Consider the following 25,915-nt stretch of genomic DNA (forward strand, 5'->3'; position numbering starts at 1 on the left):
AGAGATGTTTCCATGCTTGACCACAGGCCCTGGAAATTCCTTCCCTGTGTGACTGCTCCCCAGCCTCTCAGGCTGGCATCCGTGGTTACCAGGATCCAATCCTGAATGCCAAATCTGCGGCCCTCTAGTAGATGAGCACTCTGCAGCCACCACAGGAGAGACACCCTTGTCCTTGGCGACAGGGTTATCCGCTGATGCATCTGCAGATGCGATCCGGACCATTTGTCCAGTAGATCCCACTGAAATGTTCTTGCATGGAATCTTCCGAATGGAATCGCTTCGTAAGAAGCCACCATTTTTCCCAGGACCCTCGTGCACTGATGCACTGAGACCTGGCCTGGTTTTAGGAGGTTCCTGACTAGCTCGGATAACTCCCTGGCCTTCTCCTCCGGGAGAAACACCTTCTTCTGGACTGTGTCCAGAATCATTCCTAGGAACAGTAGACGTGTCATTGGAATCAGCTGCGATTTTGGAATATTTAGAATCCACCCGTGCTGACGTAACACTACCTGAGATAGTGCTACTCCGACTTCTAACTGTTCCCTGGATCTTGCCCTTATCAGGAGATCGTCCAAGTAAGGGATAATTAAAATGCCTTTTCTTCGTAGAAGAATCATCATTTCGGCCATTACCTTGGTAAAGACCCGAGGTGCCGTGGACAATCCAAACGGCAGCGTCTGAAACTGATAATGACAGTTTTGTACTACAAACCTGAGGTACCCTTGGTGAGAAGGGTATATTGGGACGTGGAGATAAGCATCTTTGATGTCCAGAGACACCATATAGTCCCCTTCTTCCAGGTTCGCTTTCACTGCTCTGAGTGACTCCATCTTGAATTTGAACCTTTTTATGTAAGTGTTCAAGGATTTCAGATTTAAAATTGGTCTCACCGAGCCGTCCGGCTTCGGTACCACAAACAGCGTGGAATAATACCCCTTTCCTTGTTGCAGGAGGGGTACCTTGATTATCACCTGCTGGGAATACAGCTTGTGAATGGCTTCCAAAACTGCCTCCCTGTCGGAGGGAGACTTTGGTAAAGCAGACTTCAGGAACCGACGAGGGGGAAACGCCTCGAATTCCAGTTTGTACCCCTGTAGAATCCAGGGATCCACTTCCGAGTGAGCCCACTGCGCGTTGAAATTCTTGAGACGGGCCCCCACCATATCTGAGTCTGCTTGTAAAGCCCCAGCGTCATGCTGAAGACTTGGCAGAAGCAGGGGAGGGCTTCTGCTCCTGGGAAGCGGCTGCATGGTGCAGTCTTTTTCCTCTTCCTCTGCCCCGGGGCAGAAAAGAGTGGCCTTTTGCTCGCTTGTACTTATGGGAACGAAAGGACTGAGTTTGAAAAGACGGTGTCTTTTTCTGCTGATGTGGAGTGACCTGGGGTAAAAAGGTGGATTTTCCAGCCGTTGCCGTGGCCACCAGGTCCGATAGACCAGCCCCAAATAACTCCTCCCCTTTATACGGCAATACTTCCATGTGCCGTTTGGAATCCGCATCCCCTGACCACTGTCGCGTCCATAACGCTCTTCTGGCAGAGATGGACATAGCACTTACTCTTGATGCCAGGGTGCAAATATCCCTCTGTGCATCACGCATATATAGTAATGCATTCTTTAAATGTTCTATAGTTAACAAAATATTGTCCCTATCCAGGGTATCAATATTCTCAGTCAGGGAATCCGACCATGCGACTCCAGCACTGCACATCCAGGCTGAGGCGATTGCTGGTCGCAGTATAACACCAGTATGTGTGTATATACTTTTTAGGATATTTTCCAGCCTTCTATCAGCTGGTTCTTTGAGGGTGGCCGTATCAGGAGACGGTAACGCTACTTGTTTAGATAAACGTGTGAGCGCCTTATCTACCCTAGGGGGTGTTTCCCAACGCGCCCTAACCTCTGGCGGGAAAGGATATAATGCTAATAATTTTTTAGAAATTAGCTGTTTTTTATCGGGGGAAACCCACGCTTTTTCACACACCTCATTTATTTCCTCTGACTCAGGAAAAACTATTGGTAGTTTTTTCTCACCCCACATAATACCCTTCTTTGTGGTACTTGTAGTGTCAGAAAGGTTCAATGCCTCTTTCATTGCCGTGATCATGTAACGTGTGGCCCTACTGGACATTACGTTTGTCTCGTCACCGTCGACACTAGACTCAGTATCTGTGTCAGGGTCTGTGTCGACCCACTGAGGTAACGGGCGTTTTAGCGCCCCTGACGGTGTCTGAGACGCCTGGACAGGCACTAATTGATTTGCCGGCTGTCTCATGTCGTCAACAGTTTTTTGCAAATTGCTGACAATATCACTTAATTGTTTAAATACAATCATCCAGTCAGGTGTCGACTCCCTAGGGGGTGACATCACCAACACAGGCAACTGCTCCGCCTCCACATCATTTTCCTCCTCATACATGTCGACACACGCGTACCGACACACAGCACACACACCGGGAATGCTCTGATAGAGGACAGGACCCCACTTAGCCCTTTGGAGAGACAGAGGGAGAGTCTGCCAGCACACACCCAGCGCTATATATATATACAGGGATAACCTTATATAAGTGTTACTCCCTTATAGCTGCTGTTAATATATTTATTTGCTGCCAAACGTGCCCCCCCTTCTCTTTTTTACCCTGATTCTGAAGCAGGACTGCAGGGGAGAGTCAGGGAGCCGTCCTTCCAGCGGAGCTGTGAGGGAAAATGGCGCTTGTGTGCTGAGGAGATAGGCTCCGCCCCTTCACGACGTCCTTATCTCCCGCTTTTTCTGTGTAAAATGGCAGGGGTAAAATACATCCATATAGCCCAGGAGCTATATGTGATGTATTCTTTTTAGCCACCTAAGGTATATACTGTAATATTGCGTCTCAGGGCGCTCCCCCCCCAGCGCCCTGCACCCTCAGTGACCGGAGTGTGAAGTGTGCTGAGAGCAATGGCGCACAGCTGCGGTGCTGTGCGCTACCTTAGTCTGAAGACAGGATCGTCTTCTGCCGCCGATTTCACCGGACCTCTTCGTCTCTTCTGGCTCTGTAAGGGGGACGGCGGCGCGGCTCCGGTGACCCATCCAGGCTGAACCTGTGATCGTCCCTCTGGAGCTAATGTCCAGTAGCCTAAGAAACCCGATCCACTCTGCACTCAGGTGAGTCCGTTTCTTCTCCCCTTAGTCCCACGATGCAGTGAGCCTGTTGCCAGCAGGACTCACTGAAAATAAAAAATCCTAAACTAAACTTTTATTCTAAGCAGCTCAGGAGAGCCACCTAGATTGCACCCTTCTCGGCCGGGCACAAAAATCTAACTGAGGCTTGGAGGAGGGTCATAGGGGGAGGAGCCAGTGCACACCACCTGATCCTTAAGCTTTTATTTTGTGCCCTGTCTCCTGCGGAGCCGCTATTCCCCATGGTCCTTACGGAGTCCCAGCATCCACTAGGACGTCAGAGAAAATATATATATATATAACACTGCGCCAAATTATGTGCCCCCCCCCCTTCTTTCAAACCCTCTGTCACCGTGTTCAGCAGGGGAGAGTCCGGGGAGCCAGCTTCTCAGCGGTATGCTGTGGAGAAAATGTCGCTGGTGAGTGCTGAGGATCAAGCTCCGCCCCCTCAGCGGCAGGCTTCGGTCCCGCTTGATTTCTTTTACAAACTGGCGGGGGATCTCTTATATATAGTGTAGAGCCCATATATGCCCTGATTTTGCCTGTTGCCAGCAGGCTCCCTGAAAATAAAAAACCTAACAAAATTTCTTTCTTTCAGGAAACTCAGGAGAGCTCCCTATAATGCACCCAGTCTCCTCTGGGCACAGTATCAAACTGAGGTCTGGAGGAGGGGCATAGAGGGAGGAGCCAGTGCACACCCATATCTAAAGTTCTTTTTAGTGCCCATGTCTCCTGCGGAGCCCGTCTATTCCCCATGGTCCTTACGGAGTCCCCAGCATCCTCTAGGACGTAAGAGAAAATAATACAAAGAAGATACTTATGACACATTCTGTGTCATATGTATCCTCTTAATATTATTCTAATCATTACTCCTCTCTGTATGTGTCTGGGAGGCACCGATCGTGGTGCCTCCCGTTGTCAATGGGGAAAGGTGTGGGAGCGGGGCCTAGCCATGGGCAGTAAAAGCCCATTGAAAATATATGGGAAAGCGGCACCATTAGAGGTGCCGCTTTCATACAGGGACGTGCTTTCAACCTATGAAAGCACGCCCCTGTCAGTGAGGCCACAGTGATTGGCCAGCGGATCCGTCACTGGATCCGCTGTCAATCACTGTGTGGGCACCGGTGGCGGAGGAGGTGAGGACGGCGGGATGTGGCGGTGGTGCGGGCGGCAGGATGTGGCGGTGGTGTGGGCGGCAGAAGTTTACCTGTATTCTGCAGGGTTTGGCAGCGGAGCGGTACCAGTTTCAAAAAATGGTGCCTCAGTGTCATTTTTTAAATTCAAGATGGCCGCCGCAAGTCAATCACGGCTTGCCGCTTCATCTCCCCACCCCTCTGGCTGACTTATATAAGTCAACGCGAGGCAGCGGCGCGTCAGTCCAACGGCGGAGGAGCAGTGAAGAGCTCCTGAAGAAAGAAGACGGCGCAAGTCCTGGATAGGCGGCGGCTATGCAAAAGAGCTTAGCAGCCGCCGCCCACCAGGTGAAGACTCTGGAAGCCCTGGGGAAGGCGGTGGCCATGCAAAAGAGCTTAAAGGCCGCCGCCTCCCAGGTGAAGACGCTGGAGGAAGACGTCGGAAGCCCTGGGGAGGCGGCGCCCCCAAGGTGAAGACGCTGGAAGCCCTGGGGAGGCGGCGCCCCCCCAGGTGGAGACGCTGAAAGCCCTGGGGAGGCGGCGCCCCCCCAGGTGAAGACGCTGGAAGCCCTGGGGAGGTGGCTCCCCCCCAGGTGAAGACGCTGGAAGCCCTGGGAAGGCGGCGGCCATGCAAAAGAGCTTAAAGTCCGCCGCCCCCAGGTGAAGATCCAGTCTAATAAATATTTTTTTTTTTACAGTGTGGTGTTTTATTTTAATAGTTTCTTTACAGGTGGACTACAGGTGCCAGTGGGCCCTTTAGGTCTGGGCATGCTGGCACTTGTGGTTCTCCAAGTGCCAGCATGCTGGGGCAGGCTTGCTGGGACCTGTAGGCCACCTGTACAGAACAATATTAACATACAATGAACCCCGCACCCACCGCCACCAGGGGTGCGGGGCATAGCACTGGGCTATCAGCCCAGTGCTGGTTGTTGCTCGGGATGGGGGACCCAATTTTTATTTTTTGGGGTCCCCACTTTCCGAGGAATTCCAGCCCTGGGCTGACTGGCTTGGGGGGTGATTAATGTTATGCCAGGGGGACCCCACACTGAGTGTCTTCCCTGCTATGGCATTATCCCCCCTGGCTGGTTCTGCCTGGTGCTGGTTTTAGCGATGTGTGGGGGACTACACTTGTTTTTTTTTTTTCTCCCCTCTATGGGGGGGGGAGGGGAGGCTGTTAACTGCCAGTGCCTCCCCAGCCAGTGACCTCACCACACGTCACTGCTATACAGAGAATTATGGCTAGTCGCTCCCACCCTCAAGGCGCCTTGGCAGCAGTATCCAGGTTGCATCTCCGCGTGCGTGTAATCATACTATTTACCAGCCCTTCAAAATGACGGAACAACATAACAGTAATGTGCACCCCTGAACGGAGAAACACTTACGTGTACACATGGTGAGATTTATCTGTCTGGTGAGAACAAAAATCTGGCAATGGATGAGAGCAAATGACAATCAACCATTTTCTCCCAAACACTGGAAAATGGATTAAAACTATTGATTTAGCACATTTTTCCAAACAAACTGATTTAACCTATTTGTTTGAACAACCAGTGTCTATTTTCCAGTGGTTGGGAGCAAATGGTCTATTGTCATTTGCTCTCATCCATTACCAGATTTTTGTTCTCACCAGACAGATTGGACAGATAAATCTCACCATGTGTACACACCTAATATTATAATTGCTCAGTTGGGTGCCATCTAGTGGCCACCAGCACCCAAAATACTTAAATTCCCCCAATAGAAGTGAGGAGCAGCATTAGCCTTAATTATATAAGATGAAGGCTGGTCATGGAGCTTGGCGTCGGCCGCCCACTCACCCTCATATTACACACTACAGTAAACAGCACCGAGCTATTTCTAGCAACGTAAAAAGAAAAGGGAACAGCACTAATGATAAATGTATACAGGATATTGCATTATTCTATTAAAAATATATTTTAATACATCAATAAATTGCATGTAAACTCAGTATAAACAGTATTCCTATCAGTGTGTACGGGGCTCGCAGCAGGCCCCTCACAGGGCGTCAGGCTGGGACACAGCACTCGGCTGGCACTGCAGTGAGCTTTAGGCCACTTGATTCTAGCATCTACCATTACCGGAACCGGTGGGCTGAGGGTCGTAAGTGATCGATACAGCATATAGACACAACCGATACAGCATGCGTGCACTATATTTACCCGGCCAGCTTGGAGGAAGTTAATTTAGTACGGACTTGGGGGGCGGTGTTTACGTCACGTGTGACAAGGCGGGCCGCGCTGCATGCTGGGAGGAGGTGTTGTTGTCGCAGAGGGGTAAGGCTAGTAGCAGCCATTTTGTGCCCAATACAGGGCTAGGGAAGAAAGGGATCGCTGCTGCCAGAGAGGGACATCTACCGGGTTACGTGAACGTCGTCTCACGCCCCCCCCTGCTACTGGGACAGGTCGCTCCCCCTCGGGATCTGCTCAGCCACGGCAGGAGAGCGGGACGCCCGGCGGGGCGGGGGGGACACCGTGATATCCGCCGGCGGCCAGGACAGCAGAGAGGCCCATCACGGGGGCAGGCGGCGGCGCAGGAGGAGATCCAGCCGGAGGATGGAGGCAGAGAGAGGCGAGCAAGGCAAAGGTGAGCGCCGATCACGGTACACACGTGTATTTGTGTATAGGGGCCGTTGTCCGGGTTTCTCCTGGTGCTCCTGTCGCAGTGAGGGGATCTCTGCTTTATATATATATATATATATATATATATATATATATATATATATAATTTAGTCCTGCCATGTGTGTACCGGCTGTGTATATGTTCCTGTGGTCAGGGTAGTGCCCGTCTCTGCATACCCTGCCCTATGGATGAGGCTATGTGCAGGAGCCACTTGAGGGCACGGGCAGGCGGCCTCTGTATGCGGGCAGGCGCAGCACAGACCTAGGGGTGTCCAAAACACAAATAGAGGTGGTTGTGGCAGGGTATGGAAGTGTTCATCATTGTGATGGCTGGATTCCTATATAACAGCACCTAATTATTTCTTACATCTGTCACTGTTTGGAAGTGCACGTTTTATATTACTGAAGTAATTGCTGCTGAGGCTCATGGGCTCTATTCCACAGATTGTGGGACGTTGTCATGTTCCTGAGGCTCCTGTTTCTTTGTACTGCTGCCCCCACTGGGACCCTTCTAGCGTTGTTGCAAAGAGGGAGTTGTGGGCACCCAGTTCATGTTTTGAGGTTGTAGTGCGCACATACAGATGTTCCGGGAGAGATGATGTGCCATTGCTATAGCGCTTTGCACTGCTTGCACCTACTGTAATTGAATCGACTGCTTTTGTGCCTGTAGTTTGTAGCACCTTGGAGTCTTGAGAGCATAGTTTCTTTGCTTAAAGAGCATTTCTCTGACGTCCTAGTGGATGCTGGGACTCCGTAAGGACCATGGGGAATAGCGGCTCCGCAGGAGACAGGGCACAAAATAAAAGCTTAAGGATCAGGTGGTGTGCACTGGCTCCTCCCCCTATGACCCTCCTCCAAGCCTCAGTTAGATTTTTGTGCCCGGCCGAGATGGGTGCAATCTAGGTGGCTCTCCTGAGCTGCTTAGAATAAAAGTTTAGTTTAGGTTTTTTTATTTTCAGTGAGTCCTGCTGGCAACAGGCTCACTGCATCGTGGGACTAAGGGGAGAAGAAACGGACTCACCTGAGTGCAGAGTGGATCGGGTTTCTTAGGCTACTGGACATTAGCTCCAGAGGGACGATCACAGGTTCAGCCTGGATGGGTCACCGGAGCTGCGCCGCCGCCCCCCTTACAGAGCCAGAAGAGACGAAGAGGTTCGGTGAAATCGGCGGCAGAAGACATCCTGTCTTCAATCTAAGGTAGCGCACAGCACCGCAGCTGTGCGCCATTGCTCTCAGCACACTTCACACTCCGGTCACTGAGGGTGCAGGGCGCTGGGGGGGAGCGCCCTGAGACGCAATATAACAGTATATACCTTAGGTGGCAAAAAGAATACATCACATATAGCTCCTGGGCTATATGGATGTATTTTAACCCCTGCCATTTTTACACAAAAAAGCGGGAGATAAGGACGTCGTGAAGGGGCGGAGCCTATCTCCTCAGCACACAAGCGCCATTTTCCCTCACAGCTCCGCTGGAAGGACGGCTCCCTGACTCTCCCCTGCAGTCCTGCTTCAGAATCAGGGTAAAAAAGAGAAGGGGGGGCATTTTTGGCAGCAAATAACGATAATAACAGCAGCTATAAGGGAATAACACTTATATAAGGTTATCCCTGTGTATATATATATATATATATATATAGCGCTGGGTGTGTGCTGGCAGACTCTCCCTCTGTCTCTCCAAAGGGCTAAGTGGGGTCCTGTCCTCTATCAGAGCATTCCCGGTGTGTGCGCTGTGTGTCGGTACACGTGTGTCGACATGTATGAGGAGGAAAATGATGTGGAGGCGGAGCAGTTGCCTGTGTTGGTGATGTCACCCCCTAGGGAGTCGACACCTGACTGGATGATTGTATTTAAACAATTAAGTGATAATGTCAGCAATTTGCAAAAAACTGTTGACGACATGAGACAGCCGGCAAATCAATTAGTGCCTGTCCAGGCGTCTCAGACACCGTCAGGGGCGCTAAAACGCCCGTTACCTCAGTGGGTCGACACAGACCCTGACACAGATACTGAGTCTAGTGTCGACGGTGATGAGACAAACGTAATGTCCAGTAGGGCCACACGTTACATGATCATGGCAATGAAAGAGGCATTGAACCTTTCTGACACTACAAGTACCACAAAGAAGGGTATTATGTGGGGTGTGAAAAAACTACCAATAGTTTTTCCTGAGTCAGAGGAAATAAATGAGGTGTGTGACAAAGCGTGGGTTTCCCCCGATAAAAAACAGCTAATTTCTAAAAAATTATTAGCATTATATCCCTTCCCGCCAGAGGTTAGGGCGCGTTGGGAAACACCCCCTAGGGTAGATAAGGCGCTCACACGTTTATCTAAACAAGTAGCGTTACCGTCTCCTGATACGGCCACCCTCAAAGAACCAGCTGATAGAAGGCTGGAAAATATCCTAAAAAGTATATACACACATACTGGTGTTATACTGCGACCAGCAATCGCCTCAGCCTGGATGTGCAGTGCTGGAGTCGCATGGTCGGATTCCCTGACTGAGAATATTGATACCCTGGATAGGGACAATTTTTTGTTAACTATAGAACATTTAAAGGATGCATTACTATATATGCGTGATGCACAGAGGGATATTTGCACCCTGGCATCAAGAGTAAGTGCTATGTCCATCTCTGCCAGAAGAGCGTTATGGACGCGACAGTGGTCAGGGGATGCGGATTCCAAACGGCACATGGAAGTATTGCCGTATAAAGGGGAGGAGTTATTTGGGGCTGGTCTATCGGACCTGGTGGCCACGGCAACGGCTGGAAAATCCACCTTTTTACCCCAGGTCACTTCACATCAGCAGAAAAAGACACCGTCTTTTCAAACTCAGTCCTTTCGTTCCCATAAGTACAAGCGAGCAAAAGGCCACTCTTTTCTGCCCCGGGGCAGAGGAAGAGGAAAAAGACTGCACCATGCAGCCGCTTCCCAGGAGCAGAAGCCCTCCCCTGCTTCTGCCAAGTCTTCAGCATGACGCTGGGGCTTTACAAGCAGACTCAGATATGGTGGGGGCCCGTCTCAAGAATTTCAACGCGCAGTGGGCTCACTCGCAAGTGGATCCCTGGATTCTACAGGGGTACAAACTGGAATTCGAGGCGTTTCCCCCTCGTCGGTTCCTGAAGTCTGCTTTACCAAAGTCTCCCTCCGACAGGGAGGCAGTTTTGGAAGCCATTCACAAGCTGTATTCCCAGCAGGTGATAATCAAGGTACCCCTCCTGCAACAAGGAAAGGGGTATTATTCCACGCTGTTTGTGGTACCGAAGCCGGACGGCTCGGTGAGACCAATTTTAAATCTGAAATCCTTGAACACTTACATAAAAAGGTTCAAATTCAAGATGGAGTCACTCAGAGCAGTGATAGCGAACCTGGAAGAAGGGGACTATATGGTGTCTCTGGACATCAAAGATGCTTATCTCCACGTCCCAATATACCCTTCTCACCAAGGGTACCTCAGGTTTGTAGTACAAAACTGTCATTATCAGTTTCAGACGCTGCCGTTTGGATTGTCCACGGCACCTCGGGTCTTTACCAAGGTAATGGCCGAAATGATGATTCTTCTACGAAGAAAAGGCATTTTAATTATCCCTTACTTGGACGATCTCCTGATAAGGGCAAGATCCAGGGAACAGTTAGAAGTCGGAGTAGCACTATCTCAGGTAGTGTTACGTCAGCACGGGTGGATTCTAAATATTCCAAAATCGCAGCTGATTCCAACGACACGTCTACTGTTCCTAGGAATGATTCTGGACACAGTCCAGAAGAAGGTGTTTCTCCCGGAGGAGAAGGCCAGGGAGTTATCCGAGCTAGTCAGGAACCTCCTAAAACCAGGCCAGGTCTCAGTGCATCAGTGCACGAGGGTCCTGGGAAAAATGGTGGCTTCTTACGAAGCGATTCCATTCGGAAGATTCCATGCAAGAACGTTTCAGTGGGATCTACTGGACAAATGGTCCGGATCGCATCTGCAGATGCATCAGCGGATAACCCTGTCGCCAAGGACAAGGGTGTCTCTCCTGTGGTGGCTGCAGAGTGCTCATCTACTAGAGGGCCGCAGATTTGGCATTCAGGATTGGATCCTGGTAACCACGGATGCCAGCCTGAGAGGCTGGGGAGCAGTCACACAGGGAAGGAATTTCCAGGGCTTGTGGTCAAGCATGGAAACATCTCTTCATATAAACATTCTGGAACTAAGGGCCATTTACAATGCCCTAAGTCAAGCAAAACCTCTGCTTCAGGGTCAGGCGGTGTTGATCCAATCTGACAACATCACGTCAGTCGCCCACGTAAACAGACAGGGCGGCACGAGAAGCAGGAGGGCAATGGCAGAAGCTGCAAGGATTCTTCGCTGGGCGGAAAATCATGTGATAGCACTGTCAGCAGTGTTCATTCCGGGAGTGGACAACTGGGAAGCAGACTTCCTCAGCAGTCACGACCTTCACCCGGGAGAGTGGGGACTTCACCCAGAAGTCTTCCACCTGATTGTAAACCGTTGGGAAAAACCAAAGGTGGACATGATGGCGTCACGTCTAAACAAAAAACTGGACAGATATTGCGCCAGGTCAAGGGACCCTCAGGCAATAGCAGTGGACGCTCTGGTAACGCCGTGGGTGTACCAGTCAGTGTATGTGTTCCCTCCTCTGCCTCTCATACCAAAAGTACTGAGAATCATAAGAAGGAGAGGAGTAAGAACTATACTCGTGGTTCCGGATTGGCCAAGAAGGACTTGGTACCCGGAACTTCAAGAGATGCTCACGGACGAACCGTGGCCTCTACCTCTAAGAAAGGACCTGCTACTGCAGGGGCCTTGTCTGTTCCAAGACTTACCGCGGCTGCGTTTGACGGCATGGCGGTTGAACGCCGGATCCTGAGGGAAAAAGGCATTCCAGAAGAAGTCATTCCTACTCTGGTCAAAGCCAGGAAGGACGTAACCGCAAAACATTATCACCGCATTTGGCGTAAATATGTTGCGTGGTGTGAGGCCAAGAGGGCCCCTACAGAGGAATTTCAACTGGGTCGTTTCCTTCATTTCCTGCAAACAGGACTGTCTATGGGCCTAAAATTAGGGTCCATTAAGGTTCAAATTTCGGCCCTGTCGATTTTCTTCCAGAAAGAACTGGCTTCAGTACCTGAAGTTCAGACATTTGTAAAAGGGGTGCTGCACATACAGCCTCCTTTTGTGCCTCCAGTGGCACCTTGGGATCTCAATGTGGTGTTGAGTTTTCTAAAGTCACATTGGTTTGAACCACTTTCCACTGTGGACTTAAAATATCTCACATGGAAGGTGTCGATGCTGTTAGCCTTGGCTTCAGCCAGGCGTGTGTCAGAATTGGCGGCTTTATCATATAAAAGCCCTTACTTAATTTTTCATTCTGACAGGGCGGAATTGAGGACTCGTCCTCAATTTCTACCTAAGGTGGTTTCTGCATTTCACATGAACCAACCTATTGTGGTACCTGCGGCTACCAGGGACTTAGAGGACTCTAAGTTGCTTGACGTTGTCAGGGCCTTGAAAATATGTTTCCAGGACGGCTGGAGTCAGAAAATCTGACTCGCTGTTTATCCTGTATGCACCCAACAAGCTGGGTGCTCCTGCTTCTAAGCAGACGATTGCTCGTTGGATTTGTAGTACAATTCAGCTTGCACATTCTGTGGCAGGATTGCCACAGCCAAAATCAGTAAAAGCCCATTCCACAAGGAAAGTGGGCTCATCTTGGGCGGCTGCCCGAGGGGTCTCGGCTTTACAACTTTGCCGAGCAGCTACTTGGTCAGGGGCAAACACGTTTGCTAAATTCTACAAATTTGATACCCTGGCTGAGGAGGACCTGGAGTTCTCTCATTCGGTGCTGCAGAGTCATCCGCACTCTCCCGCCCGTTTGGGAGCTTTGGTATAATCCCCATGGTCCTTACGGAGTCCCAGCATCCACTAGGACGTCGGAGAAAATAAGATTTTACTTACCGATAAATCTATTTCTCGTAGTCCGTAGTGGATGCTGGGCGCCCATCCCTAGTGCGGATTGTCTGCAATACTTGTATATAGTTATTGTTACAAAAATTCGGGTTATTATTGTTGTGAGCCATCTTTTCAGAGGCTCCTTTGCGTTTATCATGCTGTTAACTGGGTTCAGATCACAAGTTGTACGGTGTGATTGGTGTGGCTGGTATGAGTCTTACCCGGGATTCAATATCCTTCCTTATTATGTACGCTCGTCCGGGCACAGTATCCTAACTGAGGCTTGGAGGAGGGTCATAGGGGGAGGAGCCAGTGCACACCACCTGATCCTTAAGCTTTTATTTTGTGCCCTGTCTCCTGCGGAGCCGCTATTCCCCATGGTCCTTACGGAGTCCCAGCATCCACTACGGACTACGAGAAATAGATTTATCGGTAAGTAAAATCTTATTTTCACACAATTGGGGGCTGCCATATCAAGTAACGAAGTGTAATTCACTCCAGTTTCTAAAATCTTATGGATTGGTTTTGTTCGCTTCACAACAAAATCTGTTTTCTGTGTGGCACTTTATCATTTTCGAAACTTATCTCTTCAGTGTCTGCCAAAATAAGTTCTCTCAAGTTTGACTATCCATTTGTATTCTAAAACATTTTTATCAAAACTATTCTTTTTATGATACATATTCTTCAGTACGATGTTTCACACAAGAATTACTGTTCATGGCCACAACGGAATAATTGTACTGCAAGTTATAATTTGAAACAGCACTATAACCTACCCCAAACGGTAGTGCCTAGTTCCCCTTCCGTAAATGTCAGCCGGTGACATCACAGGCCATGTGACCAGACCATATGACGGTCCATTTTACACGCGCACTTCAACAGGGTAGCATCTAGTTTCTCTTCGTGGAGAGGACCTTTCCCATAAGACATGTCCCAAACTATTTGGAATAGTAACCTGTGGCGAGCGAAAAACAGAAGGGGAAATAGAAGGCTCATGATAAATAGTCTAGTTCAGTGGTTCCCAAACTGGGGTGCCTCGGGACACTTGCAGGGGTGCCTTGGATTGGTGGTCCAGGACCAATTCAAATTATTTATGATTAATGTAATAGGCAAAACCAGTGTTGGTGGATGTCAATCATAGAATATGTGGACAAACACAAGCATATCCTGTCCCTCACCACATAACTTACCCTAAGGATGACATATTAACACAATTTCTCTAACGTCCTAAGTGGATGCTGGGGACTCCGTAAGGACCATGGTAATAGCGGCTCCGCAGGAGACTGGGCACATCTAAAGAAAGCTTTAGGACTATCTGGTGTGCACTGGCTCCTCCCCCTATGACCCTCCTCCAAGCCTCAGTTAGATCTCTGTGCCCGAACGAGAAGGGTGCACACTAGGGGCTCTCCTGAGCTTCTTAGTGAAAGTTTTAGATTAGGTTTTTTATTTTCAGTGAGACCTGCTGGCAACAGGCTCACTGCATCGAGGGACTAAGGGGAGAAGAAGCGAACTCACCTGCGTGCAGAGTGGATTGGGCTTCTTAGGCTACTGGACATTAGCTCCAGAGAGACAATCACAGGCCCAGCTTGGATGGGTCCCAGAGCCGCGCCGCCGGCCCCCTTACAGAGCCAGAAGGCAGAAGAGGTCTGGAAAATCGGCGGCAGAAGACGTCCTGTCTTCAACAAGGTAGCGCACAGCACTGCAGCTGTGCGCCATTGCTCTCAGCACACTTCACACTTCGGTCACTGAGGGTGCAGGGCGCTGGGGGGGGGGGGGCGCCCTGAGACGCAATAAAAACACCTTGGATGGCAAAAAAAATGCATCACATATAGCTCCTGGGCTATATGGATGCATTTAACCCCTGCCAGAATCCATAAAAAAGCAGGAGAAAAGTCCGCGAAAAAGGGGCGGAGCCTATCTCCTCAGCACACTGGCGCCATTTTCCCTCACAGCTCTGTTGGAGGGAAGCTCCCTGTCTCTCCCCTGCAGTCACTACACTACAGAAAGGGTTAAAAAAAGAGAGGGGGGCACTAATTAGGCGCAGTATTAACTATACAGCAGCTATAAGGGGAAAAACACTTATATAAGGTTATCCCTGTATATATATAGCGCTCTGGTGTGTGCTGGCAAACTCTCCCTCTGTCTCCCCAAAGGGCTAGTGGGGTCCTGTCCTCTATCAGAGCATTCCCTGTGTGTGTGCTGTATGTCGGTACGTTTGTGTCGACATGTATGAGGAGAAAAATGATGTGGAGACGGAGCAGATTGCCTGTAATAGTGATGTCACCCCCCTAGGGGGTCGACACCTGAGTGGATGAACTGTTGGAAGGAATTACGTGACAGTGTCAGCTCTGTATAAAAGACAGTGGTTGACATGAGACAGCCGGCTACTCAGCTTGTGCCTGTCCAGACGTCTCATAGGCCGTCAGGGGCTCTAAAGCGCCCGTTACCTCAGATGGCAGATATAGACGCCGACACGGATACTGACTCCAGTGTCGACGGTGAAGAGACGAATGTGACTTCCAGTAGGGCCACACGTTACATGATTGAGGCAATGAAAAATGTTTTACACATTTCTGATAATACGAGTACCACCAAAAAAAGGGGTATTATGTTCGGTGAGGAAAAACTACCTGTAGTTTTCCTGAATCTGAGAAATTAAATGAGGTGTGTGATGATGCGTGGGTTTCCCCCGATAACAACGGATAATTTCTAAAATGTTATTGGCATTATATCCTTTCCCGCCAGAGGTTAGGGTGCGTTGGGAAACACCCCCTAGGGGGGATAAAGCGCTCACACGCTTGTAAGGGCTCTACCTTCGCCTGAGATGGCCGCCCTTAAGGATCCTGCTGATAGAAAGCAGGAGGGTATCCTAAAAGGTATTTACACACATACTGGTGTTATACTGCGACCAGCAATCGCCTCAGCCTGGATGTGCAGTGCTGGGTTGGCGTGGTCGGATTCCCTGACTGAAAATATTGATACCCTAGTTAGGGACAGTATATTTTTGCCTATAGAGCATATAAAAGATGCATTTTTATATATGCGTGATGCACAGCGGAATATTTGCCGACTGGCATCAAGTCTAAGCGCGTTGTCCATTTCTACCAGTAGAGGGTTATGGACACGTCAGTGGTCAGGTGATGCGTATTCCAAACGGCATTTGGAAGTATTGCTTTATTAAGGGAGGAGTTATTTGGGGTCGGTCTTTCAGACCTGGTGGCCACGGCAACAGCTGGGAATTCCACGTTTGTACCCCAGGTCGCCTCTCAACATGAGAAGACGCCGTATTATCAGGCGCAGTCTTTTCGTGGACAAGCGGGCAAAGGGTTCCTCATTTCTGCCCCGTGACAGAGGGAGAGGAAAAAGGCTGCAGAAATCAGCCAGTTCCCAGGAACAGAAACCCTCTCCCGCCTCTGCCAAGACCTCAGTATACGCTGGGGCTTTACAAGCAGAATCAGGCACGGTGGGGGGCCCGTCTCAATGAATTTCAGCGCGCAGTGGGCTCACTCGCAAGTAGACCCCTGGATCCTTCAGGTGATATCTCAGGGGTACAAATTAGAATTCGAGACGTCTCCCCCTCGCCGTTTCCTAATGTCGGCTTTACCGATGTCTCCTTCTGACAGGGAGACAGTTTTGGAAGCCATTCACAAGCTGTATTCCCAGCAGGTGATAATCAAGATACCCCTCCTGCAACAGGGAACGGGGTATTATTCCACACTGTTGTGGTACCGAAGCCGGACGGCTCGGTGAGACCGATTCTAAATCTAAAATCTTTGAACACTTACGTACAGAGGTTCAAATTCAAGATTGAGTCACTCAGAGCAGTGATTGCGAACCTGGAAGAAGGGGACTACATGATGTCTCGGGACATCAAGGCTGCTTACCTTCATGTCAAAATTTACCCTTCTCACCAAGGGTACCTCAGGTTTATGGTACAGAACTGTCACTATCACTTCAGACGCTGCCGTATGGATGGTACACGGCACCCCGGGTCTTTACCATGGTAATGGCCGAAATGATGATATTCCTTCGAAGGAAGTGAATTTTAGTTATCCCTTCCTTGGACAATTCCCTGATAAGGGTAAGATCCAGGGAACAGTTGGAGGTCGGTGTAGCACTATCTCAGGTAGTGTTGCGGCAGCACGATTGGATTCTCAAGATTCCAAAATCGCACCTGGTTCCGACGACGTGTCTTCTGTTCCTAGGGATGATCCTGGACACAGTCCAGAAAAAGGTGTTTCTCCCGGAGGAGAAAGCCAGGGAGTTATCCGAGCTAGTCAGGAACCTCCTAAAACCGAGCCAAGTCTCAGTGCATCAATGCACAAGGGTTCTGGGTAAAATGGTGGCTTCCTACGAAGCAATCCCATTCGGCAGATTCCACGCAAGAACTTTCCAGTGGGACCTGCTGGACAAATGGTCCGGATCGCATCTTCAGATGCATCAGCGGATAACCCTGTCACCAAGGACAAGGGTGTCCCTCCTGTGGTGGTTGCAGAGTGCTCATCTTCTAGAGGGCCGCAGATTAGGCATTCAGGACTGGGTCCTGGTGACCACGGATGCCAGCCTGCGAGGCTGGGGAGCAGTCACACAGGGAAGGAATATCCAGGGCTTATGGTCAAGCCTGGAGACATCACTTCACATAAATATCCTGAAGCTAAGGGACATTTACAATGCTCTAAGCTTAGCAAGACCTCTGCTTCAAGGTCAGCCGATGTTGATCCAGTCGGACAACATCACGGCAGTCACCCACGTAAACAGACAGGGCGGCACAAGAAGCAGGAGGGCAATGGCAGAAGCTGCAAGGATTCTTCGCTGGGCGGAAAATCATGTGATAGCACTGTCAGCAGTATTCATTCCGGGAGTGGACAACTGGGAAGCAGACTTCCTCAGCACGACCTCCACCCGGGAGAGTGGGGACTTCACCCAGAAGTCTTCCACATGATTAAAAACTCGACAGGTATTGCGCCAGGTCCAGGGACCCTCAGGCAATAAGCTGTAGACGCTCTGGTAACACCGTGGGTGTACCAGTCAGGGTATGTGTTCCCTCCTCTGCCTCTCATACCCAAGGTACTGAGATTGATAAGATGGAGAGGAGTAAGCACTATATTCGTGGTTCCGGATTGGCCAAGAAGGACTTGGTAACCGGAACTTCAAGAGATGCTCACGGAGGATCCGTGGCCTCTACCTCTAAGAAGGGACCTGCTCCAGCAAGGACCCTGTCTGTTCCAAGACTTACCGCGGCTGCAATTGACGGCATGGTGGTTGAACGCCGGATCCTGAAGGAAAAAAGGCATTCCAAATGAAGTCATCCCTATCCTGATCAAAGCCAGGAAGGATGTAACCGCAAAAACATTATCACCGCAGTTGGCGAAAATATGTTGCGTGGTGCGAGGCCAGTAAGGCCCGACGGAGGAAATTCAACTGGGTCGATTCCTACATTTCCTGCAAACAGGAGTGTCTATGGGCCTGAAATTGGGGTCCATTAAGGTTCAAATTTCGGCCCTGTCAATTTTCTTCCAAAAAGAACTAGCTTCAGTCCCTGAAGTTCAGACGTTTGTAAAAGGGGTACTGCATATACAGCCTCCTTTTGTGCCTCCAGTGGCACTTTGGGATCTCAATGTAGTTTTGGGTTCCAAAAGTCACATTGGTTTGAACCACTTAAATCTGTGGAGTTAAAATATCTCACATGGAAAGTGGTCATGCTGTTGGCCCTGGCCTGGGCCAGGCGCGTGTCAGAATTGGCGGCTTTATCCTGAAAAAGCCCTTATCTGATTTTCCATTCGGACAGGGCGGAATTGAGGACTCGTCCTCAGTTTCTCCCCAAGGTGGTTTCAGCGTCTCACCTGAACCAACCTATTGGTGGTGCCTGCGGCTACTAGGGACTTGGAGGCCTCCAGGTTGCTAGACGTTGTCAGTGCCCTGAAAATATGTTTCCAGGACGGCTGGAGTCAGGAAATCTGACTCGCTGTTTATCCTGTGTGCACCCAACAAGCTGGGTGCTCCTGCTTCTAAGCAGACTATTGCTCGTTGGATTTGTAGTACAATTCAGCTTGCACATTCTGTGGCAGGCCTGCCACAGCCAAAAATCTGTAAATGCCCACTCCACAAGGAAGGTGGGCTCATCTTGGGCGGCTGCCCGAGGGGTCTCGGCTTTACAACTTTGCCGAGCAGCTACTTGGTCAGGAGCAAATACGTTTGTAAAATTCTACAAAATTGATATCCTGGCTGAGGAGGACCTGGAGTTCTCTCATTTGGTGCTGCAGAGTCATCCGCACTCTCCCGCCCGTTTGGGAGCTTTGGTATAATCCCCATGGTCCTTACGGAGTCCCCAGCATCCACTTAGGACGTTAGAGAAAATAAGAATTTACTTACCGATAATTCTATTTCTCGTAGTCCGTAGTGGATGCTGGGCGCCCATCCCAAGTGCGGATTGTCTGCAATACTTGTACATAGTTATTGTTACAAAAATCGGGTTATTATTGTTGTGAGCCATCTTTCAGAGGCTCCTCTGTTATCATGCTGTTAACTGGGTTCAGATCACAGGTTATACGGTGTGATTGGTGTGGCTGGTATGAGTCTTACCCGGGATTCAAAATGTTTCCTTATTGTGTACGCTCGTCCGGGCACAGTATCCTAACTGAGGCTTGGAGGAGGGTCATAGGGGGAGGAGCCAGTGCACACCAGATAGTCCTAAAGCTTTCTTTAGATGTGCCCAGTCTCCTGCGGAGCCGCTATTCCCATGGTCCTTACGGAGTCCCCAGCATCCACTACGGACTATGAGAAATAGAATTATCGGTAAGTAAATTCTTATTTTACTTAATTTAATATTTATTTCTAAATTTCTCAATCAGAAAATTTGGCCTAGGGGTGCCGTGAAAAAAATTCTGATACTCTAGGGCGCCATGATTCAAAAATGTTTGAGAACCACTGGTCTAGTTCCTCTTCAGTTACTGAAACAGAGGGGGATCTAGTCTCTACCGTACTCAAACTCTGTCCCCAGAACCCCACACAGTTCACATTTTCCTGCTCACCTAGCAGGCGCACATGTGTACTCATTACTCACTGACACATTTTAAAAGATCCACAGGTGGAGCTAATTATTTCACTTTTGATTCTGTGAGGAGACCTGGAAAACTTGAACTGTTTGGGGTCCTGAGGACCGAGTTTGAGAACATGTGACCTAGTAACTGCTTGTTACAAAGATGCTTCTTCCCTACCTGAAACCATATGTTAGGGATGGAGCAATTTTACATCCCTATCATGTAGCTATACATTTTTAGAAGCTGTTATATAGCATTTTGAAATTGTAGCTATGTAGGCTTGTATTGATATGTAAAAGACTGGTACACAGTGAAGTAGTGACTTTCTAATACCCCTTACACACCAATATCCTGAGTCACTGAACATTGGTTTCAAGTAGTGTCACAACATCTTGAAACTTGTTCACACCACAGGCTAGACTCTAAGGTTATTGCTGAAATCGTCCTGTATGTTCGATGGATCAGATCATCAGCTGCATGACATTTCTCCTGTTCTTTCACAGGGGGTGAACAGGGAAGGTGTCCTCCCCAGGGGAGGAACCAAGATATTGTGTGGCCTTACACTGTGAAATATCTCTCCGTGTATGACCACAATATCTGATGGGTTTCAGGCTGTCAGATAAGATGTCTGTTGGTTTGACAGACATCTCATCTGACAATGTATGCCCAGCATAAGGCGTTAACAGCCATCTCCAGAATACTGTATCTGGGATAGTAATAGTGAGGCTTGGGTGGTGGTATTCAATTAGCCACAGGTTTCCCTCACAGTCCCGTGTGCGAGTCCTCAGGGATGGACTGAATCTCGCAGCTCTAGTCCGCGTAAACCCCCCCCCCCCCCCCCCCAAATTCTGGTCTTGTGCAGGGGGAATATAAGACACTGATAATGCAGTTTACACAATATCACTGGGTTTCTGCGCGTGAATCCCGATTTTTGGGGACGTGGCAAAAAGTATATTTTATTGAATAGAAAAACATGGTTGAGGCTGCACTATATTTGCTCAATATGACAACAATAGTAACAGTGTATCTAATAATGACACAATTTATTATAAAAGATTATTTGCTTCAGATTAAAAAGCAGATACACCATAGAAATGCATGCATATCAATAATTAAGAGTTAAGAATATAAAATTCATGAAAAAAGATAATGGGTTACCCAAACAGCCAGGATTTTAGTAGGATTATGATATGAAGGAGTCCGTTCCAAAATTATTCCCCTCTAATAGTACAGTCCAGTATAGACAAAGTCTCGGAGGGTAGGTAATGTCCAGTTGGTGGCAAATTACCGTTAGAGGATGGTATGCTCCAAGGTCTTAAATGATGAGCTCCTCATGCAGTACGGTAGGTACACTTCCTTGGTATAGTTTGCCCTTTAGGGTCCACCGATTGCAGATGCATATCTGTACAAAGTGAGGGGATGGTCCGGTCCTCCAATCTTGTATTCCTGGCGTGGGTCCCTTTTACTCCTGATGCGTTTCGCTGCGTTCTATAATTTATGTGGGAGTGACTTCCCCTTATTTCAGAGGCCGCTGCTTGGTGAAACACCCCAGACCTAAAGCGCCCGAGTACCCTTGGTTAATCCACTTCTACACACGTATTTTATTGAATACCCTTTCCGGTCTTAATTGAATACCCCACTTAAGAGCGAGATTCAATTATTTTATCAGGCCCAATCTTCCGTCAAAGTGATGGGAGATCGGGGTGATATTCAATTGATGTTTTTATTGCGCCCAAAGTGGTCAGGTTTAGCTGAGTAAAGCAGCTTAAACCCAAACAAAGTAATGGGTATTGCGTGAAAAGTCCACTTTTTGCTCATTTCATCTAGCCACCACCAAACTTAAATGCAGGCATCGGCAGCTGATTGCACCCAAATGGAGCAACAGTTGAGTAGCCTACTTGTGCCAGTGGCTCAAACAATTGAATCATGCCCTAATACTCCTTTTCATCTAACATAAAAATACCAGGATATTACACAGCAACCTGGGATTTAGGTCAGTGGCAAAGGGTCCAGTAATAACTAGCAGGGTTACACCCGTGTGAGCTGCAGTGTTAACTGGTAACCTGGGTCGTCCAACCTTGGACCTGTTTATAGAATGTTCTCCTGGTGCAAGTAGATGATGTCCTCTCCAAGCGCAGACAGTGCACCCATGTGCAGTGTGAGCAGCGTTGATCCGTGAATAACTCAGAGGGTCGATGCTATGTAAATGGGGCTCTTCCAGGTCTGACCTGGTCTAGAACTGTGTTCCAAATATTGGGTCAGACTCGGGACTTCAGTAGAAAAAGGTATTATAAAGGGGATCATGATTCAATAGTTAAGTCTCTATGTTGTCAAGGATTTAGCCAGCCCTGTTGCAGATTATGTTGCAGCTGACTGGTTTCACTTTGTATCAGGTGCTGTATTCATTGCACACCTCGAAAATTAGGGATTTTGAATTGCCATTCCATGCTTGTCTACCGTAGTTGCCACACCTCAAGATAATTTTGGCTCCATGTAACAGCAGGAGTCCAGAATAGGATCCAAACTAAAGCACTTATTATGGTAGCACAATTTCAGTGGCATTTCAGTATTTATTCAACTGAAAATGTTATTTCCCCCGTGTTGTCTACTACTTGTTTGATCATTGATTTTTTATTTTTTTATCTATTTCATTGATTATTATTTGTCTTCTGTATCTCCTGCTTCCCTACAGACGGAGAAGTAAATGTTTTGGATGATATCTTAACTGAAGCTCCAGACCAAGATGATGAACTATACAATCCTGAAAGCGAGCAGGATGTGAATGACAAAAAAGGTAAGCATTGTATTACTAGTGTATTTGATGTTACTTGCTTGACAGCACATTTAGTGTTTTCTGTGGAGCTGAGGAACACTGCATGTTTTTTTTTTTTCTTCTTAAAGTGGGTATGATGTAGTTGCTCAGTGATTTAATGCATTTGCGGACGAACAAGGAGGAGGTTTGGTCAAGCTTCTTTTTTTTACATAGTGTTGAATGCCACATGGGTGATGCTTAAGAAATGAGAAGTGTGGGACAGTGGAGTTCACCATAAATGGTTATTTTGCTGTATGTGGAGCAGAGACATGGGGTGAAAAGTAATAGCCTTCGAGTTGCAGGCTGTGCAGGACTTTGTGCGAGTCTGCCCGTAGTTTTAAAATGGCAATCATGTACATGGCAAAACAGCGTTGTCTTTTGCCATTTCAAAGACATGGGCAGACTCGCACAAAGGGCATGCAATAAATTCTAACCTGTTAGGTTATATAAAAACATAGTCCTCTTATATGGGTGATACTGCAGACTGTTTAGATGGGAGGCTGAGGAGTATGCATTAAATACTGAATATATTAGAGCCCTCCCACCTGCTCAAGGCAGCCAGCTATTTATTTAGTGCCTACAGGATAGGCACAAAGATCTAGGAGCTCATGTGTTTTTCCTCTTAGTCAATTTTTCCCCCCACTATTTACGTTGCTGATTACCCTTCTGGGAGCGAGCGTTAAAGGTGCATACACACTGGGCGTTTTTGCCCAGCGTTTATGGACAGTGATGATCGCTGATATCACTGGGCTGAAAAGCGCTCAGTGCATACACACTGAGTGCTTTTCCCCCCTGCCCAGCGATGTCAGCAGGGGTCAACAGCTTTCCATAGCAGTACGCTATGGAAAGCCGCTCACCCCGCCGTTCATCTACTGGTTATACCAGTAGATGAACGGCGGCCACCAGCGATGAATCCGGAGCGCGCATCAGCCCTCATCGCTTGTGCATACACACTGGGCGGCTTTGAGCTGAAAGCAGCTCAACACACCAAAAGTGAGCTGCTTTCAGCTCTAAATCGCCCAGTGTGTATGGGCCTTTAGTCAGCGCAGGCAACTGGCGTCTCTCATCTGCGGCAGCCTGCTCCTGGCCCCGGAAGAGGGTCACCTGGTGCCTGCAGGTGCTCTAGGACTCTAGTCATCCTACTTAGCAGGCCCCCGACATTGGGGTGTGGTCTTTTGAGAAGACAAAAGCAACTGTCTTTTCCAGGGCACACTTAAGAAAATGAAAATACGACGGCGGTTGCGTACATCAACAAACAAGGAGGAACGAGAAGCCGCATGGCAATGCGGGAAGTAGCTCGAATCCTCAATTGGGCCGAGCATCACCAAGTGATATTGTCGGCAGTGTTCATTCAGGGAGTGGACAACTGGGAGGCGGATTATCTCAGCCGTCGGGATTTTCATCCAGGAGAATGGGCATTAAATCCAGAAGTGTTGCACATGCTGGTCCAGAGGTGGGGTTACCCTCAAGTGGACCTGATAGCATCTCGCCACAAACGCGTCTCCGTACAGCCTCGTGAATGTTTCCGCTGCTCCCTCTGTTGCTAAAACGGATCAAGAGTCCGCCACAGTCATACTAGTGACGCCTCCTCGGAGAGCTTGGTTCTTGGATCTCCGCGGACTACTCGCAGACTATCCTTGGACGCTCCCACTTCGTCCGGACCAGTTACAACAGGTGTCCGTTCCTTTTCCCCCGATTTAGCGCGTCTGCGTTTGACGGGGTGGCTGTTGAGACCGCCCTCTTAAGAACAGAGGGCATTCCAGAATCGGTTATACCAGCCATGTTACGAGCTAGGAAGCCAGTTACGGCAGCTCATTATTACAGAATTTGGCGTGCCTATATAGGTTGGTGTGAAGCTCAGAAGTTTCCGACATCATCTTTCAAGTTATCCCGTCTTTTGTTATTTCTACAGACGGGGTTAGATGGAGGACTGCGTTTATCTACACTAAAGGTGCAGGTATCTGCTTTGTCAATTTTACTTTTAAAGACGATTGGCTCAATTGCCGTCTGTACACACTTTTCTGCAAGGTTTCCTCAGAGTACAGCCTCCATTCATTCCACCTACAGCGCCATGGGACTTGAATCTGGTTTTAGATTTCTTAGTCTTCATATTTTGAACCCTTACAACAAGTGGATATTAATTCTCACTTGGAAAACTATTTCTATAACGTCCTAGAGGATGCTGGGACTCCGTAAGGACCATGGGGAATAGACTGGCTCCGCAGGAGATAGGGCACTTTAAGAAAGCTTTGGATTCTGGGTGTGCACTGGCTCCTCCCTCTATGCCCCTCCTCCAGACCTCAGTTTTACACTGTGCCCAGAGGAAATGGGTGCACTGCAGGGAGCTCCCCTGAGTTCTCTGCCTAGAAAGCATTTTTGTTTGGATTTGTTCTCTATTTTTTACAGGGAGCACTGCTGGCAACAGGCTCCCTGCATCGAGGGACTGAGGAGAGAGGGGCAGACCTACTTAAATGATAGGCTTTGCTTCCTCGGCTACTGGACACCATGAGCTCCAGAGGGGCTCGTCCTGATTCGTCCTGGGCGTTCACTCCCAGAGCCGCACCGCCGTTCTCCTCACAGAGCCAGAAGAAAAAAAGTCAGAAGACGTCTCAGGTCGGCAGAAGCCTTCAGAGCTTCACTGAGGTAACGCACATCACTGCAGCTGTGCTTCATTGCTCCCATACACCTCACATACTCCGGTCACTGTAAGGGTGCAGGGCGCAGGGGGGGCGCCCTGGGCAGCAATATAAACACCTCTCTTATGGCACTGTACATGTATATAAAAGAGCCCCCGCCATTTTTTAAATAACTTTGAGCGGGACAGAAGCCTGCCGCAGAGGGGGCGGGGCTTCTCCCTCAGCACTCACCAGCGCCATTTTCTCTCCACCGCACCGCTGAGGGGAAGCTCCCCGGACTCTCCCCTGCTTTACACACGGTGAAAGGGAGTTTTGAAGGGGGGGGGCACATAATTGGCGTTTTATTACTTCACAGCGCTGCTGGGGAAAAGCATTCTGTGTTTCTTTCCAGGGGTATAGTGCTGGGGTGTGTGCTGGCATACTCTGTCTCTGTCTCTCCAAAGGGCCTTAAAGGGGATACTGTCTTCAGAAAAGAGTTTCCCTGTGTGGGTGAAGTGTGTCGGTACGCGTGTGTCGACTTGTTTGACGAGGAAGGCTCGCTTAATGTGG

The 25,915-nt window shown here is 48.9% G+C and overlaps 1 protein-coding gene across 4 annotated transcripts in view; it reads left to right on the top strand.

Annotated features, from left to right (window-relative positions):
- Positions 1-6,508: 6,508 nt before the first annotated feature.
- YTHDC1 (YTH N6-methyladenosine RNA binding protein C1) overlaps positions 6,509-25,915 on the top strand; it is a 243,666-nt gene continuing 224,259 nt past the window's right edge. Inside the window, exons 1-2 of one of the 4 annotated variants that reach the window (XM_063919842.1) lie at positions 6,509-6,890; positions 22,611-22,712. In XM_063919842.1, coding sequence (XP_063775912.1) covers positions 6,860-6,890; positions 22,611-22,712 — 133 coding nt within the window. In that variant the 5' untranslated portion in view covers positions 6,509-6,859. The remainder of the gene's footprint in view (positions 6,891-22,610; positions 22,713-25,915) is intronic. The other 3 variants (XM_063919840.1, XM_063919844.1, XM_063919846.1) reach the window with 3 other exon arrangements.

The sequence above is a fragment of the Pseudophryne corroboree genome, chromosome 1 (genome assembly GCF_028390025.1).
Source record: "Pseudophryne corroboree isolate aPseCor3 chromosome 1, aPseCor3.hap2, whole genome shotgun sequence".
NCBI lineage: Eukaryota > Metazoa > Chordata > Amphibia > Anura > Myobatrachidae > Pseudophryne > Pseudophryne corroboree.